This window comes from Amphiprion ocellaris, chromosome 12 (assembly GCF_022539595.1).
Source record: "Amphiprion ocellaris isolate individual 3 ecotype Okinawa chromosome 12, ASM2253959v1, whole genome shotgun sequence".
Lineage (NCBI taxonomy): Eukaryota > Metazoa > Chordata > Actinopteri > Pomacentridae > Amphiprion > Amphiprion ocellaris.
The window spans coordinates 21,034,281-21,055,113 of NC_072777.1; the positions used below are offsets into that span (position 1 = coordinate 21,034,281).

The 20,833-nt window shown below is 38.5% G+C and overlaps 1 protein-coding gene across 2 annotated transcripts in view; it reads left to right on the forward strand.

Moving 5' to 3' along the window:
- enpp1 (ectonucleotide pyrophosphatase/phosphodiesterase 1) overlaps positions 1 to 20,486 on the forward strand; it is a 34,005-nt gene extending 13,519 nt beyond the window's left edge. For both annotated transcript variants that reach the window (XM_035943639.2, XM_023299680.3), the window contains exons 10-23: positions 2,203 to 2,311; positions 3,875 to 4,006; positions 4,116 to 4,147; positions 4,285 to 4,412; positions 6,519 to 6,588; positions 8,576 to 8,663; positions 9,968 to 10,152; positions 10,890 to 10,929; positions 10,999 to 11,159; positions 13,486 to 13,621; positions 15,419 to 15,493; positions 16,574 to 16,706; positions 19,320 to 19,464; positions 19,610 to 20,486. In XM_035943639.2, the coding sequence (XP_035799532.2) occupies positions 2,203 to 2,311; positions 3,875 to 4,006; positions 4,116 to 4,147; positions 4,285 to 4,412; positions 6,519 to 6,588; positions 8,576 to 8,663; positions 9,968 to 10,152; positions 10,890 to 10,929; positions 10,999 to 11,159; positions 13,486 to 13,621; positions 15,419 to 15,493; positions 16,574 to 16,706; positions 19,320 to 19,464; positions 19,610 to 19,762 (1,587 nt within the window). In that variant the 3' untranslated portion in view covers positions 19,763 to 20,486. The remainder of the gene's footprint in view (positions 1 to 2,202; positions 2,312 to 3,874; positions 4,007 to 4,115; positions 4,148 to 4,284; positions 4,413 to 6,518; positions 6,589 to 8,575; positions 8,664 to 9,967; positions 10,153 to 10,889; positions 10,930 to 10,998; positions 11,160 to 13,485; positions 13,622 to 15,418; positions 15,494 to 16,573; positions 16,707 to 19,319; positions 19,465 to 19,609) is intronic.
- Positions 20,487 to 20,833: the final 347 nt, after the last annotated feature.

The following is a 20,833-nucleotide window of genomic DNA, read 5'->3' on the forward strand; positions in this document are numbered from 1 at the left end:
ACAGGTGAAGTGAGTAACACTGATCATCTTGTTGTAATACAATGTTCTGCTGGGAAACCTTGAGTCCTGACATTTATGTGGATGTTTGACATGTACCACCCACCTAAACACTGCAGGTCAAGCAACCCTCCACCCCCCCATGGCAACAACAGTCCTTGATGCCAGTTGCCACCCTCAGCAGGACAATGCACCCTGACACACCACAAGAACTTCTCATGAGTGGCCTGGGGAACATGCCAGAGCTAAAGTGTTCACCATGGTTTCACATTCCCCAGATCTAAATCTTATTGAGCATCTATGGGATGTGTCAAGATAAGCCTGATCTAGGTAGGTTCCACCCTGCAACCCACAGGACCCACAGAATTCACTGCCACCATCCTGGTGAAAACAGGACATCCCCATGCCCGGCATAAAGGGGACCAACACCATATTAGGCAGGTGGTCATAATGTTAGGCCTGATCGGTGTTTGTCTGGGGCAACAACTACCAATTGTTTTTTCCATCAAGCTTTGACCAGCCCTCTTCGTGTACATGTTATTTAGGGTGCACATGAGAGTTAGTTGCACGTGTGTTTGAGGACTGTGCACCAGTTAACATAAAGTACACATATACACAAATATAAAATGCGCATTTATACTGTATTAAGTCTAAGAAAGACAAAGACCATTGTGCAAGTAGGTGAAATCTGCTCATTCTTGCAGTCAGGCATGCAACAAGTAACTGCTTCAGAACAATCTGGGTGTGATGAAGCTCCAACAGTGCAGCATCAGAATCTGGCATGTGTACAGTTGAATGAGTGAATAAAATTTTTTTCGGTTTCTTTGTTGTGGCAAGCACACGTCTTTGTCACAATAAACAATGATGCATTTTGGTTCTTTCATGAATTTATTACAGGTCAAAATCTGCAACTTAAATGATCAGTTTTGGTTATGTCAAAAGTTCTAGTCAGTTTTTGTCAACTTATCTTCTTGTGACTGATTAGGATTGACAACAGCTGCTGACCCCTCTGAGCCACTTTAAATAGGACACATTTGATCCATTCATTAGACTCTGTGACAAACACTACAGAAGACTGAGGAGCTCAGAAAAGATCTGAAAAAGCAAATCATTGATTTGAACAAGTCATTAAAGTCACTCGGAGCCACTTCAAAGATACTTCAGATCTCCAAATCAACTGTGCAAACAACTGTTTCATATATTTTCTATCTTTCTATCTTATAAAGTACATGACACAGTTGTGTCACTGTGATGATCAGGAAGAAACACAAGCGATCACATGCTGCTGAGAGACAGCTGGTCAGGATGGTCAAGAGTCAACTAGTCCTGGACCCGAATATCCGAACATTTTGTTGTTGTGGTGGTATCCGAATATTAATTTTGAGATCCAAATACTCAGTGTATTCGGATATTCGTCATTAATTGGGCCTGAATATCCGGAGCTCACAAATTGCTATTCGGACCAGCCAATTCTGGCAAAAGGAGTGGTCAGAAGGATGTGAAAATGGCCAAGGAACATTTAACATTTCAAATATTACCATTGCTGCCTGTATATTTTTGATTTATGGAAGAACCAAAATAATATTCATGTAATTGTAAAATGAGTTAAGATGAAATTTCCACTCAAGCTGCTCTATAAAGTGACTGAATCAAATGTCCCCCATGCCTAGTGTCATGTAAAATATGTGTTTTTTACATATATATAGATATATAAAGTAACAAGTTTACTGTCACATAGGACAAAGGAAAGATTCATACAAATGTAACTTATGCGTTGGTTAGGATGCAAAATTTAGCCAGTTTTGGCATTTCTGCCTAAAAGATATTTTATATTACTAACAAATTTCCATAATAGTAGCCACTTTAATCATTGCAGTTCACAAAAGTTCAAAGTTGAGGCATTGTGTTCAAATATTTAATATGTAATGTTTAACCTTTCTGAATAGATTTTTCTAGGTTGAATCCTGTATTGTTTTTTAATTAGTTTATTTTTATGTACTATCTTTGCTTCAGTTCAAGCTTCATTTAGTAGTCAAAATTGTAGCCAGTGCTGGCAAAGCTGTTTTAGCTCATTATATTTGCTAAACATTTATTATCTGAAGCAAGCTGTAAATGATTTGTTTGCATGGTTAAATTGCAGTGTTTGCTAACTTTCTTCATCACCATGTGCTACCTCGCTTTAAGTTTAAACTGCTGTGTCTTCAGGTGATTCAGGCCTTGGAAAATGTGGACAGGATTATGGGCATGCTGATGGATGGCCTGACAGTGAAAGACCTGCACCACTGCGTCAATATAATAATCGTATCTGACCATGGTGAGACACCCCACACAGCTGGGATGCAGTTTACAAATCATGGCAGAGGCAGATTTTTGTTGAAATTAGAAAAACAAACAAAAACAACAATGATTAGATCACATTTCTTTAAAACAACATGAACCAATTCAAGACAGTTGACTGAAAACAGAATGAACAAATTTTTAGCAATTTGAAGGAACAAGTGTTATTTGTCCTTGTTTGCTCCCATTTGTATAATTTACCAAGATACATCTTTAAACACAATTTTAAAATTCATCTCACATTAGCAAGACCCTTCAGAGCTTGTGTTCCATTGACGGAGACATTTGAGGCTTAGTGACATCTTGGTGACCAGATTGAGTTACTGCAAAGCTCAGTGGTTAGCCCCGCCTCCTTACAGCTAGAAGATCACCGGTTTGGCCTGAGCCTGGGATCTTTCTGCATGGAGTTTACATGTTCTCTCTGTGCATGCGTGGGTTTTCTCTGGGTACTCCGGCTTCCTCCCACAGTCCAAAAACATGCTGAGGTTAATTGATTACTCTAAATTGTCTGCAGGTGTGAATGTGAGTGTGATTGTTTGTCTCTATGTGTAGCCCTGCGACAGACTGATGACCTGTCCAGAGTGTCCACTGCCCTTACTCTAAGTCCGCTGGGATAGACTCCAGCCCCCCGTGACCCTGAGGATTAAGCGGTGTATAGATAATGGATGGATGGATGGATGGAGTTACTGCAAGGAACAACATAAGCTTGTACCAGAGACAAAATGAAAAAGAAATGAGTCTGAGTCTTTGGAGTTTACCAGAAAAAGCTGTTCTTAGTAGTATACGTGGAGAATGTTTGGTTTGTTTGAAGATGTTTCTTTGGATATCTGGACGCCATATGTTTAGTCTTGTAATTACATATATTAAAGTTAGGGTAGGCTGAATCTTTTGTAGTGTCAGTGGGATCCTAAAATCCTGTAATAACCTTTCAGCATATTGCAGTTTAAGTGGTCTGAGCGGAAGCTAGACTGCACTTCATTGTTAGGCTTTAGGATAATCTAGCCCTTAACAGGAGACTTCAGCCAATCACAGGGCAGTCCACCTAGATCAGCTGAGAGAGACCACAGTGGCCACTGGATGTGGCTGTACAGTGGGATATACAAGACCTTCACTGCACAAATGAATGGTGACTTTTAGCAGGACTATTTTTGTGCGTTTGAAGTGAACACACATACCCATGTTTGTGCAGCATATGCCCCTTAGTGGGAGGGAGATTTGCACTACTATACTGTAATTACTCTACTAGTAATTAGTGTGTTGCCAGTCAGGGCAAGAAATGTGAAGGATTCACTGATATTCACAACACATCTGAAACACTGTCTACAAATGTCATACTGTAAATTTAAGTGTACAAATCACCTCCATTATTTGCTGTATGTTTGTGTCTGTGAAAATGCCATATCTTTTTGCCTTCAGAAACATTTCTGACAGGACAAACTTTTGACACTTTTCTTTTAACACTAGTCTTCCCTGAGATATTTCGTTTGCGAACTTGTGTCATTGTGTGTCTAAAGACCATTTAATGTTCCTCTTTTGACAGGCATGGAGGAGGCTTCGTGTGAAAGGGCAGAGTTTGTGTCAAATTACCAGGACCATTCTTCTGAGTTTACTGTGATCCAAGGCCCGGCTGCTCGCATTAGACCAACTCACCTCCCAGAGGATTATTTTTCATGTGAATAACATTCACCTTCCCTTCCCTTTTTCCCTGCTTTGCAACATCATCTAGTGTCCCTTTCTTTGAAATTATTGTGGGTGACCTTGTTCTGTGTTTCTTCCCTCAGTCAATTATGAGGGACTGGTAAAGAACCTGTCGGTATGTGAAGTATCCCACATGTGACTCTTGTATTGATAAGCAGAATGAAAAATTATCTGCTTGCTTGGCTTCACGTCAAACAATCCCATTCTCTGTCAGCTGTGTGTTAATTCTCCTTGTCTGTGTCTGTTCTGAAGTGCAGGAACCCTGACCAGCCAATGAGGCCGTACCTCAAAGAAAACCTCCCCAAAAGGATGCACTTTGCTAATAACGTACGCATAGAGAGGGGTCACCTTTACATGAAATCCGGCTGGCAGGCAGCACTGTAAGTCCGCTCTTTTTTAATTTTTCACTGGTAGTTCATCAAATTATGCAGTGTCAAGAATGAACAAAAGAAGCTGAAAAGACTAATTTAACTATGAAGCAGAAATATCAGGTATCCTATTAAAGGCATAGTATATCACAACAGTAAAACGTCCTATCCTATTTAACTATTTGTTCGGTTGAAAAACTTTGGTTTTAAGTTGGACATTGATTCTCAACTTTCATGGAGGTTTTGAGGTCATCCATGGTCTGGTAAATGGCATTCATCTTATTGCGTCCCTCCTTCAGGACAGAGCCGGTACAGAACACTGCAGCATGAGCCTGCATGGTCTTCTGCATGCTGAACCTAATTAGGTATAATATAATAGGAGGCCAAGCATACTAGCTCATGACCATGGGACACAAGCTGTAATTACAGTATGTTACTGTGCAGACGTGTACATCACTGCAGGTCAGTCCAGCTGGGATGCAGGCTGGATTTTGTTAAACACACAGAGTGACTGGATAAATTATTGTAAAAGCTTCTTCATTATTTTCAATTGGGAAAATGCATTGACTGTTTGAGCCATGGGAGATGTTTTAGAAAGCAAAACATGATTTATTTGGCTGCCAAACAAAGTGATAAAAAAAGCCTTTTGCATATACTAAGCAGACAGTGTAAACTGAGAAATATATTGGACAAAAAAACCCACTGATGCTGGTCATGGGGGTGTGAAAATGTAGGGAAATTAAACGTTTGAATTATGCTGCATTAGCTTGTTTTATGTAACCACATTTGAAAATAATTGGTTAATATTAGGTTCAATAATTACCTGATTGAGGAAGTTAAAGTAAAGGAATGAGCCACTGTCTCTGGTTATTGATTTACCCCCTAAACACTCATCTCTGTGTGTCAAAGTTAGATACAAATAGACTTTCTCCATGGAAAAAATTGAAATTAAATCGGATGTAACTACTCTGTTGCTTCATCTAGAGTGTGCAGATCTATGAAGTCCCTGCCTCAAGTGTACACAACCTAACCTACGACTCTGTAAACTACTCTACGCTATACTTAGAGACATAGACTGACTTTATTAATCCCTGGAGGGAAATTCAGTATACAGTGGCACTTCGTAATTTTGGAGTAATCCAAACAAAAGTGTTTGACCTGGAAACACATTCTGAAGAAGAATAATGACACAAAAAGTCCCATCCTGCAATTTGACAGCATTGGTTTCTTGGGTTTGTTGCATATTAATGTCTAGCTCAATGTAATCAGTGATTCACGATGTTTATTTGTCACAAACACAATTATACATAGTATAATGCGTAGTGAAATGCATTGAGCGGAGCTGGAGCAGGTACGACGGCCGCCGCACTCACCGGCGCCATCTTGCCATCAGTGCATTGCAGTCCCAAAACTGAAATGTCTGCTGACTGCTTATGTTCCTCGTGCTTTGTCTCCTAGCATATAAAAACAATATATGGACATGTTAACAAGGTAGCAAAGTTGATTTTCACTGGAGCCGGTCTTTAATATAAGGACAAACTAAAAAAATTGCTTCCTTAAGACTGTATTCATAATACAGTTGACTTGATAAAAGACTGAAATGTTCTAATGTAGCACTTGCCGTAGTGCTAGCTTTGGTAGACTAGCAAATTAGATTTGGTTTTGCTGTTGCAGACTCAGATGCCAGAGCTTTTACACTAGTAGTTTAGGAACTATTGCAATATTAATAGATGGTGCCATTGAAATAAATTTAAATATGTAATAATTAAAAAAAAGTTTCTTTGGCCCCACAGAAGCTGAAGGATTTATAGTCATTAGTAATAGCAGTCCTGCATAATGAGTATAGCATGGTATGATGGAAATGACTTGTACGAATCCTTTGATGGCTAACAACAGTGTAATCATGGAAAATCGTTTCAGGCTGAGGAGTTAAATCACTTCACTTGACAGATACAGTAAGCAGAATGTTGTTACCCTGTAATAATGCCTCACTGGTTAGTGGGATGAACTGCTTCTTCCAAACGAGTTAGACATGTGAGCGATGATTTAGTGACTTCCAGGTTTCATGTTTTCCTGTATTCTTTCCTAAGACAAGATCTTTTCATTTTATCTTCTCAGTAACCGCAAGGAAATAAAGTATTGCTCTGGTGGATTCCATGGCTCAGATAACGTCTTCACCAACATGCAGGTCAGAGGAAGAAGAGATGTGTGTTTGTTAGCAATGAGAAGCTTTTATCACAATGTTTTGTTTAATTTTTTTTTTTTTTTTAAACGGAAAGTTGTTATAAATTAAAATGACACACTAGGAGACAGTTACAGTCTAGATCAGTAGGCAATCAGTCTGCCAATGTGTCACTTCAAGTTAGCTGGACAACAGATGCAACAAGTGTGTACATCACAGGACCCATGAACCTTCACCCTTCAGCTGATCACTCACTCTGTTGTCAGTGGTCCTCGCTTTTGACTTCAGACTGTTAAAACATGATGAACGTGTCAGTGCCAGAAGTTACAAAGATCCATTATCTATGCACCGCTTCATCCTCATTAGGGTTGAGGGAGGGCTGGAGTCTATCCCAGCTGACTTAGGGTGAAGGCAGGGGACACCCTGGACAGGTCACCAGTCTATCACAGGGCTACACATAGAAATAGACAATCACACTCACATTCACCCCTACGGACAATTTAGAATCACCAATTAACCTCAGCATGTCTCTGGACTATGGGAGGAAGACAGAGAAAATGGTCAAAACCCAAGCAGGCACAGGGAGAACATACAACTCCACACAGCAAAACCCCCAGGGTCTACAAGCTGTGAGGCGACAGTGATAACCACTGCTGTTATGAATTTAAATTACACTGTAGGTTTTAAATGCTCAGGCTGAATAGTTGTTGTCATGGTTTGAAGCAGCAGCCCGTCATAGCTGTACTGTCTGTTGTTGTCCAATTAAACATGAGGCAATCATCCATCAGGGCGCTTCGCATGGCAAAAGAGTCTTAAGGTTTTATTTTTACATATTACTATGCATTTTTTTATTTCAATGTGAAACACAATTTCTAAAAGCAGATTCACCAGATGCTGAAAGATGCAAGGGAGTGATTTCTGACTTTTTCTGACAGCCAAAGCCTAAAAAATATTGAAAAGTACACACCTCTCATGAGACAACGCAGATTACGTTTTTTTTTTTTTGATCCTGTTAATCTTAATGTTCGGAAGGTTTGATGCCCACGTTGGGAAGCGGTGACGTGAACTACACTTGTTTGTTGTTATTTGAGATAGTAACAGTATCAAACATTTTACTTGAAAACAAGTCTACATTCAGCTTAGAGCAGAAAAAACTACATTCAAAACACTATTCAACATTTTTCAGGATTTTTTATACAAGATCATATACATCAAGTAGTGTTAATATTTTCTGGATGCTTTACAATCTATGGTAGAGTTAGATTGCATGGACTTGTCACTATATTTAGGAATTACTAATGTACAGTGTACTCTTTCAAGTTCCATTTACACCAATTGGATAACAAATAAAAAACACAAAAGTAGAAATAGAAGCAAATACTTAAAAAAAAAAGTCTAAAGAAGACATGAGACATGCTGTATCTCTAAAACTGTGCTGAAGTTCAGTAATTACACTTGTAGGTGGTTTTATCTACCTGCTTACTCTGATATTTAGACTGTGTTTGTTACAATTGTAAATGTGTTTCTGTCTGCCACTTTAATGTTAGTTATCACAGTATTTCTGTGTATGTTTCCAGATGTGATCTACACTAGAATTTGACTTGGTATAATTAGCCTACAAGACTTAGAACTTCTATTAAACAAAACAAAAAACAGTCTGTCTCAAGAAGAGTCAACTTGTTCTTCAAGTGGCTGTCAGCCTGCCTACACACAGCTAAGAATAATAGACAAGTGTCCATAATAGCAACAGTTTACTCACCTTAATGCATCTGTGTATCCCACCTAGTCATCTCTCCTGTGTAAAAGCAATTTTTGGTTACTTTCAAATATTTACACATGGGTGGCCTAAGTGGTTGACATACTGTTGGAAGAAAAAAATTAAATGAAGGTTTCCAGTTCACAAACTATCGGGCGACATTGTTTGGATGCTGTTTAGTGGGCACTTTCTTTTGTATTTGAAAAGTCTGCAAACAAATGGTATTGTTTTTTTCAGGCAATTTTCATAGGTTTTGGACCAGGATTTAAAGAAAACACTGTTGTGCCCCCATTTGAAAACATTGAAATATATAACCTCATGTGTGGTAAGTCACTTTGTTGTTTTAGTGCACACTTCTTAATGTTCTTCCTCCTCCTTTGCCGAAGCTGTAACTTCATCATTCTACTTTTTTCAGTCACACATTTTGTGAAATACACATATTTATTTTCCTGCTGAGAGTAGCTGAGCATATCCGTAATACATGTGTGTTGAAGTCTTGTCATCGCTGGAAGGTTTCCAGGTAGCCAACTTCCAAAGTACAGATCATAGTCAAGAAATTGTCTGGCATATAAACCTTGTAAACCATTACATGTTCTTATATGTCAATTTTTTTATGGACTTAATCAAGATATAATGGTTTAGGTAGTGACCTTTAGAGGTACTGGCTGTGAATTTGTGACATTTGGACAGAGTCCGACTAGCGCTTTTCCCGTTTCCTGTCTTCATGCTGCAGCACATATTTAACTTCTGATCATGAGACGAGTGTCAAACTTTTCATCTCACTCTTTGCCAGAATGAAGAAAAAGTATTCCTCCTTCCTGTGTGATTTGTGGTTGTTGCCAATGCTTTGAAATCAAAGTATAATTGAACTATAATTTTGTCTAAATTTTGTACTTAGATAAATTAATTTAAATTGTGACATTGTGCTGATCGAGCTTAACTACACCATGTTCATCACCAAATCACAGTGATTTAATCGCACAGTATTACTGTGTAAATACTATTGAGGCAAAATGCATTTATTTATTTATTTTATCTCTAACTGTCATAGTTTACCGACCCATTGTTCATCTTAGTTGTGGAAACATCTGCTTAACTGCTAAAAATACATGAACACAGTTGACACATTTCAGAAGAGGAAACAGGTGTGCTTGTTCTGCACTAAGTATCAGAACAAATAACATGACACAATTTTATGGATAGAATCTCTATGCAAATCCCCTGTTAACCTGTTTTTTATATACAATTACTTGAAAGTTGAAAACAATAAAAACACAGAGCACGTACTGGTACTGTCGATCAAAGTAGAAGAAAATACAGCAGCTTGACCACCTGGTCACTGTTCACTTCCAGATAATTTGTTCAGGTATTACAGTTCAATTACAGACTGCTTCCTAGTATAATGACAACTTTCTTCCTTTATTTAGCCTAATCCTTTCTAAATGTGTGTTGCTTGCTTTAATTTACACTACAGTCTTGGAGTGTCACTAATCCTTCGATCTCTACTATACACTTCCCTGAAGAGGACTGTTAGTAGAATTGGCAAACCCTGTTATGTAAAGTGGAAGTGATAAAAATTTACTGTCATTGGTCATGTCTGAGATGTCGTCACCTCTGTTTTCCCGCTAGATCTCCTTGATATCCGTCCTGCTCCGAACAATGGGACCCATGGCAGTCTAAACCACCTCTTAAAGACTCCCATTCACATGCCAGTTAACCCTGCGCAGCTCTCCCATGAGTCCCTGTGTGAGGCCACTGACCCCATCCCCACTGACAACTTGCAGTGCACCTGTAAATCCCAAACCACTGCAATGGTATGTGCTAACCAGATTCTTTTGGCCTTTTGGATGGCAATCTCAGTCCACTACTTTGGTCAGAAATGTAACATCAGTACAATTATAGTCTGGATTGTCAAGAAATGTTGGACATTCAGGGGACGTTTGCTTAGAATTTTGAAATTCCTGTTTGTGTGTGGTTTTTTTAATTCATATTTTGACTGTTTACTGTGATACTCTATTCCACTGACAAATATTTTTAGACGCGTAGCTCCCAGACTTTCTTTACTGCAACTTGACAACTGTTGGATGGATTATCATGAAAACTGACCTTTAATTAAACACCATATTCTGTTCAAAATTCAAACTGAGGTGGGGAACTTCATGTTTTTAGATGTGTGTTAACGTTGTCATTGTAAGCATGCTAACATTGACATTTTACACAAAACAATTCCATGGCCAAGGTTGAGTCTCAGAGAGACAGTAGCGTGGTTGTCTAGACTTTTAGGTTTGTTACATTTTTTTGTGTTACATTTAATATTTCCTTCCCAGAGTGTGTTATCTTCTGATAGAATGGTGTAGTTATAATACTCTCAGACTGAGAAAAATGTCAAAATCTGAACAGTCCTTTACAGTAATGTGCAAGAAGGTACTTGGCACCAGTGCAATTACACAGAAACTTTCCAGGCTTTATAGACACTTTGTACAGTAAAGGTTTGTCATATTTTAGCAAATTTACCCAATTATACTAACACGAGGCTTGGATTTCTTTTCAGGAAAAGGATATGAATGGAAATCTCATGACATCTGATTCAGGTCAGTATAATCATATTTGTCCTTGAATTCACTATGGTGTTTGTGTGGCAATGTACATTTTCCCTTTAGATGTTAAGGCCAGCTTACGTCGCCTCCACCATCCTTTTGGAACCCCACGAGTTGTCCAGTCAGATGCAACTTTTTGTCTGCTTCACCACTCTGACTACCTCAATGGATACAGCAAAGACCGCCTCATGCCCCTCTGGGTGTCGTATACAATCCCGCCTCTGGTGAGTCTGCTGGTTCAAGCCGTCCTTTATCTCTAAACACAGCCTGTTGAGTTGCATTGTCACTGCTATATTTCTTCTGTGGTTATGGTTTGGCAGCAGATTGTGAGAGATTGTTTAGTATCTGAATCCCTTCTCTAAGCAGCTGTAACTCATCGTCTCTGCTCATGTTTTCCTAAAACAGTTCGTGTCTTTTTCACAATGTGGTTGAGCTGTAGTGTAAATTATGACCTCAGGCAGAGTGATGCATTCCTCCGAGAGTTTACACTGTTGTACTGAACTGCCTGAATGATAGAGGAAGTGAGGATGTGGATTTGTTTTCATTCAAGGTTTATCTAAATACAGTGCGGTGTAGCCTGTACTGTGTTGCCAGTGTTAATTTTTACTTGAAATAATCATGATTATTGATTGATTATTTGTGATTGTGACATGACAAAACAGGCAGTATTATGCTAAGCCTACCTCTATACTCCATGGAAAACTTTAGTTTCACAACATGTCACACACAAATTGCTCTATATAAAGCAAGCTCCATCTAGTTTGCCTAGTAAAAAAACCAATGAAAAGCCTGAGGTCATGCTCCAGAGCAGACCTGCATTTATTGTCCTTTTCCATGCATATCGAATTCTTGATGATTTTTTGGTACTGCCTTTTTTTTTTTTTTTTTTTTTTACACATTGTGTAATTTTGTCACAATTTTTTTTAGATATTTTCCTAGCGTTTTCCTGGAAAGAACTATATAATCAATAACTACAGGAAAAAAAAGGAATGTTACTGAATGAAAATCTCTATTCGTATCCAATTAGATATGTGTTCACAGCTAATTTATTGTAGAGTCGAATTCATGATTTCATTTTCTGACGAATTTATGTCCATATTGCTATCTGTTATCATTTTAAAGCAAAAACTCACAATCTCAATCCAGATTAGTATTTTAGCACCATTAAAGAAATAATCTCTGTGCATACTAACATGACTGAAAACGCATATCACATAGTTATCTGCGTACATTGGGCACATGATGTGAACATGGAGCAGATTTCTTAGTTGTAGAAAATACTATATAGGAAGAACAGCAATGGTGAAAAGTCAGATCAGAGATTTTCTTCACAACTGCTTCAGCAGACACAACAAGCTTAGCAATATGTGTAATTCACTATCCATAATGAATTAACCACTAATAGCGAGGACTGATGTCGCTGTTATCTCCTGGATAGGTCAAATGATAGGGACGTGCTGATCGGGAAAGATACAGTGACTGATAAAACTTGATCAGGAGTTTCCAACTAAAACACGATCAGTAGCCTGTCCAAAAGTTGCATTTTAGGGTCCTAAAATGCAGCTGTAGTGTGGATACTAGGTGAAAACATAGAAGTGATGTGTTTTAAAATACAAATGTATTGGTTTGGATGCAGTAAGTCAACCAGCATTTCTGTCATCATCATCAAGAACTGAAGGGCGTCTCTGGGGTTTACTATCCACAGTCTAAGACCTATCACCATCTACTAGAAGGAACTACTATTAGGAACTAGGAACTTTTCATTGAAGTTATATGGCTTTGTTTGTTTAACAGAAAATTAGAAGTCTTGGTTAGGGCTCACACAGTCCAGAAACCAAGTTATAAATTATTATAACGAGGTTTCTTCCATCTTCACCAATATAAATAACTTCTTGTTAAGTCATTTTCCCCAAAATTTATCCTGTAATGTCTGATATAAAAATATCTACACTGTTTAGTGGTTGTTTCTAGCTGTCAAGATGCCAACATTTGAAGAACTTTTTTAAACTTACTGTGTGTTAAATGGTTTTTCTAAAATCTATTCAAACTAGTGCATTAGATGAGCTAAATAAACACACACACATATATATTTCTAAAGACACATCCTTATCTAGACATATTGAGTACATACTGTTGAGAAACAATCTACTTCAAGGCTGTTGTTTTAATTTCCAGTGTTATTACAGCAGGATTTTAGATGAGGTTTTCTTTTGTCTAAAACAAAGCTCAACAGTTTCAGTTTCACTTTTCTCCCTATTTTAAAAAGTATTCTCTGAAATTATACAAACATTTCATTTAAGTGGTACCAAATTCCATAACCCATAGTGTTACCAAGAATGTAACTGCAAAATATCTGCCATTTTTCTTCTGTGACAGGATAATATGATGTGATAATTGTTTTTAGAGCACTCAGCAAACAGAAACAATGCCCTCACTGACTCATGTGCACAGATGAAGCAGAACCAGGCCAAGTGATCTTGCACAACACTTGGAGGGCTGGCCTTAACTCCTACTCCACACTATCTACCACTCATTGATTCTTTCTCTCAGACCAGAATGCAACCCCTGAGCCCGGAGTTGGAGGTATGTGTTCGTGCTGACATACGCGTCCCACCAGCCGCCAGCCAGCTGTGCCTGCGCTACAGAGATGACCCCACTCTGTCCTATGGCCTTCTGCATCCCCCCAGTGAGTGTGTGTGTTTGTGAATGTGTATGTGTTTGGTGTAGGTCACAGCTCCACGTCCTCAGCCAGGTCTTCGTTTCAAATTGGCAAGCTTTAGAGGCGTTCTCATGGAAAAATACCCCCATGCTCAAGCAAAACAGATGAGTGTCCCATCCCTCATGATTGAGACGCCGTGAATTCAGTGTGTTTTAAAATTACATTCTGGTTTCAGGTAGCTTCAGCTGGATAGCTCCTTTCAATCAAGGTAAAAGTGGATTTCATGTTTGTCAGATTGTCTGAAATCGAGCCATGTTAGTGGGATACTCATGACAGAAACTGGGTAAATATGTCTTTATTGCCCAGTGGAAACAAGTGTTATTATTTTAATCACTGAAGTTAGTCTTCAGCTAGTCAGGGATCACCAGTGTCGACCTGTGCACAGGTGACATCTTTTGACCACAGATGTGAAGCCATTGCAAAGCAAATCCATTATTTCCTGATTCAGTTTTATTCAAAATGGTCTGTAATGCCAGCTCTATGTTTGAGACACCAAGTTTGATCTGTCTTTTTAGTCTTATTTATTCAGCATCTGCAAACGTGAACAAGTCCTGCTCTGTGTTGTAGTATGACATTAACATATGATTGCATAGATATGTTAATATCTATGTTCAGCCTATGAGCATCTCCCTGTGTGACTGGATTCTGGATTACTAGAACCCAAGTGGTCAGAGTGGGCAGACACATTTCCAGACCTGCACCCTGAACACTGGATCCCCCCAGGGGTGTATCCTCAGCCCTCTGCTCTTCTCCCTTTATACATGTGACTGTGTAGCTACGAACAGCTCTCACATCATTGTGAAATTTGTATATGACAGTCATTGTCAGATGGATCAGTAACAATGATGAGTGGATGTACACAGAGGAGGTTGACAGTTTGTCACAGTGGTGTCAGACTATCAACCTGATGCTGAACATCAGTAAAACCAAGGAGCTGATTGTAGACTTTGGGAGAAGGCAGCAGAGGAATTACACTCCACTGAGGATTAACGGGTCACTTGTGGACAGGGCGTGCAGCTTCAAGTACCTGGGAGTGAACATCTCTGAGGATCTGTCATGGTTAAAACACATAAACAGTCAGGTGAAGAAGGCAAGGCAGCGCCTTCTTCACCTGCTGAGGAAAGCTGAGGCAGCTGAGGAAATTCTTTCTGAAGGTCCTGAGGACATTTTATAATGGACTGGTGGAGAGCATGTGATGGTCGCGGACGGTTGGACCACTGAGGTTGGCGGATCGTACCATAGGCCAGCACTCCCCACACCACTCTTACACAATGTACACTGCACTTTAACATCACATTCTCTTCCTCCTTATTATTTATGATGCTGTGAGTTTTTTCTGTTTTGCTATTGTTTTTAAAGAATGTTCTTTATGATGTCTTATTGTTTTTGCACAGCCTTAAGCACAGTCACTTTGCATTTCACTGCGCATTCTGTATGAGCATGTGACAAGTTAAACTCCTGAATCTTGACTCTATTAAATGGTGAGTTCATGAGTAAAGAAGAAATGGTTGTGGAGATGGACCAAGAAGGGACGTGATGCAAAATATGTTCATTGGTCTCTGAGGGTTAATCAGTATAAAAATCAATGTTAGTTTGAGCCTATACATCATCTCCATGCATTTAGCTCCATCAACCTTTAAATGATATTCACAGACAGTAAATCTTTATTCCTTAATTCCACAGGCATATAAACTGTGTTTTATTCCATAGCCAAACCCCATACCCAACACATTTTTTTTTTTATCACCTCTCATTTTCCTACAGATCTGAATGCCAGTGGTCCAGAAACAGACTCTTTAATTACCAGCAACATGGCACCAATGTTCCCAGCATTTAAAGGTGAGTCAGTTTTGCAAATATTTAACCGGAAACCTGAAAAACAGAACTACAGAGATTCATGAGGTCAAAAAAATCTATCTTGATTTGTCAAAGGGGTAGATTTGTTGACTGACCTAGAGCGTCTAAACTGAACAATTTAAATTAACTAGTGAACTGAAAAGATCAGACTGCAGACACTGTGGTTTGCCATTTCTTGTGAGGCATTTTTATTGCCCAGTATCACACTTTTTAACGCTGACTTCCTGTAAACAAACTAAACTTTGCCCTGCTTGTACATTATATATGTGAGAAAAATTCAAAGATCTAACTGCAGTGATGACATGGCACTACTCTAAAGTGAAGCATCTTCAGTAAAGTACATTCATTTAAGGGGTTTAGTTTGAGGAACTTTTCCAGTGTTAATCCTACTGCCTACTCACCTTAGACACTGCAGTGTACTTCACCATAAGATTCAGTTAACAGGCTATTTAATTTGTAATCTGACTGAGCTCACTGATCACACTGTGTTCTGAAAACACACGTGGATTGGGCAATACATGGAATCATACATTATGTTTTGATGGATATAGATTGTTCGTAAATTGGGTTGAGATGAATGTTGGTTTACTTTTATTGTGTATCACTTCTAATTTTGATGTGTTTCTTATATCTGGCATTAATAGTATCAGAATTGATTTGAACCCTGCACTTACATTACTATGAAGCATGGACAAGATTAGTTGATTTCAGACTATGGTTTGCTGTTGAGACAATGTTGAGACCCTCAAGTTGGGTTTCCACTGTGGTCACCTGTGCTGGACAAGGAAACTGTCACTGTTTTGAGGTCCGGTTGTACAGTAGCGCTGAAGGTTGCGTTTGTTTGAAATCTCTATATTAATCAACTAGCAGATACTGCCCCCTAGTGGCTCATCATTTTTGTGTGTGAGAAGGGAGAAAGCTCATTAACAATATTATTGCTACAGTGCACTTCAAATGCAAAATGCAGTCATATCATCATTGGCCTATTTCTGTAGAGAAAATATCATCATCAGTCGTGATACGTGGTCAGAGCACTAAAACCTTTTGTGTGCATTTTCTCAGATGTTTGGACCCATTTCCATGATGTCCTACTTCCAAAATATGCACAACAGCTGAACGGAGTCAATGTCATGAGTGGACCAATATTTGATGAAGACTTTGATGGAAATGTTGATCCGCTCAGGAAAATATCTGGGTAAGTCAGCCACAGACCATGCACTGCTGGCCATCAGTTATGGTTTTAATGATTACATTAATTTGTCATTTGATCTCCTGACTATTTTGTTCCTTAATCAGTGTCAAAAGATTGCTTAATTGCTTAGTAAAGTTGTACATACTCACATCTGAAAATCGTGAATGTTTGAAGAAAAAAAGGTTTTTGTTTGTCATAAGATTTCCACATTAATTTTCTCTCAGTATTTTAATGGACTGTTTCTTTCTCCTCTATCAGTTGCTGTTATGATAGTAAAAAAAAGGTGTAAGTTTATTTTGTAAATGCAATTAAAGATGCCCTGTATAAAACAGCTTTATAATGAAAAGTCTGACTCTGAAAACAAAGATCAGTGTCTTTATTTTAAATTATGACTAAATGATGAATAAACTCGATAATAAAACGTATGTTCAGGTTAACCTTCTCACTAGTATTTAACCTATTAAAAGCAAAATTGTAAGACTTACATGCAATCATTAGCCATTCAGTTTTATTTAGCAGTTCTCAAGTGTATAATACAAATACAAACTTTTTTTGTGTTTAGGCCTACAGCAGCATTTACATTTATTCAATTGATAGACGTGTTTATCAGTGAGGTACAATCCAAACTGCTGTAGATTAAGGACAGACCTTTGAGGAAACTCAAATCAGATATGTCTGTGTATTTTCAAGCAAGAACACTTTGAAAATGGATAGTTGTAGCTCTCAAGGTTTACATGCAGTCGTGAACTAAAGTTTACATAAACTTGAAAAAGACCATGTACATCATGACAGTCTTGAGTTTCCAATGAGTTCTACAACTCTTAATTTTCTATGATGAATATGAAACTATTATCTGGGTTCTTGTATTATGTAGATGTATTATAGGTCTTCTATAAATGTGACAAAATCTGTTGGGTCAAAAATTTACATGCAGGAGTTTTGGTGTTGTAAAAAGTTGTGCCAATCAATTTTTATTTGTGAATGAAAACAATCGACCACAGCTTCCTTGAGCCAATTTAAATTGGTCCCCTTTGATAGACTCATCAGACTCTGCCACAAACAGTACAATTATAAACTGTGAGGAGCTGAGTACAGTTCTGAAGAAGCAAAGTCACTCGGAGTCATTTCGACGATCCTTCAGATCCCAGTATCATCAAGAAAAGCACTCAGCACAGTACTCTGCCTAGGCTGCTCAGTCGTATAATTTCTGACGGATAAGTCGTGTTAAGTCCGCAGCGGTGGATTTGTAGTAAGATTGCAATCATGTGATCATCAGCAGGCCATTGACGTAGCGTTCACTTGTTGTCATCGTTACAATGACGCTGTGCCGCTATCTCACAATGATAGGTAAATCCTTAACAAATCCATGGATCCAGACTATAAGTGGCAACACTGCCAAAATCTAATCGGAATCCTTGTGTCATTTCTGACCTTCCCTGAAACTTTAAATCAAATCTGTTATTCAATTTCTGAGTAATGTTGCGTACAGACAGACAAACGTATGCTGATCATCACATAACTCTGCCACATTCCTTGGCGGAGTAATTATGCAAACAATTGTTTGTAACTATGAAGTGCATGACACAGTTGTGCCACTGCCACAATCAGGGAGAAAACACAAACTATCACCTGCTGCTGACAGACAATTGGGCAGGATGGTCAACAGTCAACCAAGAATTACCAAAAAGCAGGTCTGCAATGAATTAGAAGCTGTTGTGAGACAGGTGACAGTATCCACAGTCAAGTGTATTTTACATTCCCATGGCTTAAGAGGCTGCTGGACAAGAAGGAAGCCCTTTCTAAAACCTCTTAAACCTAAAGTCATCCGCCAGAAGATTGGGTCTTGGTCGCAGTTGGGTGTTACAAGACAATGCCACACTAAAAGTGGTAAGAAAATGGCTAAACCAGGCTAGAATTAAGGTTTTAGACTTACCTACCAAAACCTTTGCCAGTAAGCCAACAAATTCAATTGAACTTCAGCAATTCTGTCAAGCGAACCAAATACAATCAGAAGCTTGCCAGAAAGTTGTGGACGGCTACCAAATGTGCCTAATTGAGGTGAAACTGGCCTAAGGATATTGGAACAAATATTAATATTGCTGTATGTATATTTTTTATCCAGAAGAATTTATTAATGTTTTCAGGAGACCTGTAATAAATGTGTGAAAGAACCAAAATTCATCATTGTTTTTTGCAACAAAGATGCATGTGTTTCAGTCATTCCATCAAAGACAATTAAGAATTGTAGGAGTCACAGTCAGTCAAGACTGCCAAGATATGCATGATCTTTACAAGTGCATATAAACATTTGTACATGATGTTTCATGTCTCATAGATGCAACATACAGTGAAGGTCAAAAAACTCACTATTTTTTTGGTGTTAAACTTGCAGTGATATATAGGGATGCTTTTTTCACACATAACCTTTGCAGGAAAGATGAGATTCTAAACCATGTTTGCTGAGGCTTTAGCATTACTAGCAGATCATTAGTTTAAGACCTGGAATCTTGGCCATTTCAACATTAGCTTCACTTTTATAAATGAGATGTTGTTTCTCTGTGTACGACAGCTTAAAATGCAGCAGTTTGTTAAACATGTAAATTCTTGACCCTCCAGGAATGAAGCTCCCATCCCAACACATTTCTTTGTCATCCTGACAAGCTGTGAAAACTTGACCTTCAACCCTGTTAATTGTGAAGGTCCACTTCAAGCCAAGTCCTTCATCCTGCCTCATAGACCTGACCACACAGAGAGCTGTGCTGTGAGTAACACCAATGACTCTTCATGCACTTACCTCTGTGAAACCTGCCAAGAATCTGATATCAGAAAAATAAATCAAATATCTGACCACCCAATAGTATGTTTTTTTGCTCCTTGTTTCTTATCTTCTTTCGGTTTCTTTTCAGAATGGGTCGGACTTGACATGGGTAGCGGATTGGCTGCAGTTTCATACCGCTCGAGTCCGAGACATCGAGCTTCTGACAGGACTCAGCTTTTACCACGACAGATTATCAGTGGAAGAGACGTTACAGCTCAAGACATTTCTACAGACTGCATAAAATCAGAGACGTTGCCAAATGAAGCTTTAATTATCAAAGACACCATTTCTGTCTGCAGGTGTGTGTCCACGTGGACACAAAGTAACCCAGAAATGGCTTTGACGGGTGCCTCACTTGTAATAGTTTGCTGTTCACAGACCAAATTGACCCCAACCTTAAGTTCCATCCCTTTTTGTATAGTATGTCTGATTTCAAATCAAATGTCACAAATATTACATGTGCAAAAACTGAGCATTTTTCTTTGACATTTTTATAGATGATTTTACAAGAAAAGTCAAGGATATTTTTATGACTGCGGCTCCTAGATGAAATCAGATCTGGTGAATGCCTCCAAAGTATTTCCTCAGATAAGAGAGTGGGTAGGCAGGAATAAAATAAAACGAAAAAGAAAGAATGTGATGATCAAAGAACAATTTATGTCACAGATGAATTTATTGGATAGAGGAAACATCATCTCTGACGGGATCTAAGGATTTAGAAACATTCGCGTTTGCTGACTAGATCTTGTCACACATCTGGAGAGATGGTAGTCGTTCTGTTCTTGCCAAATGTTGCCTTATAATTTTTATGTTTTTTCACCCGTGATATTTTTAGTATTTTGTACATTTTGGAAATAATTATTCAGCTTTTGAGTGTGTGTCTGTGTGCATGTACAGTATACAACAGTGATAAGTGTACTCCTGTGCATTATCACTTAAATAATAAAAACTGTATCACCTTACAATGATTGCCCTATATTTAAAAGACAGGTGCAACAAAACTCATTTCACCAATCATTACATCTCTATCTCTATCTCTCTACCTCTTCTGTCCCTCTCAACCCTCCCGGCCAGCAGCAGATGGGTCCCCCCACATTAGAGCCGGGTTCTGCTCGAGATTTTTTTCCCTGTTAAAAGGGTGTTTTCCTTGCCACTGTCGCCTTTTGGCTTGCTCTGGGGGTCAGGCATATGGGTTCTGTAAAGCGTCTCGAGACAATTTGACTGTAATTGGCGCTATATAAATAAAATTGAATTGAATTGAATTGAAAATTACAAAGATTCACATCTTTTATTTTTTCAATACTTGCTAAAT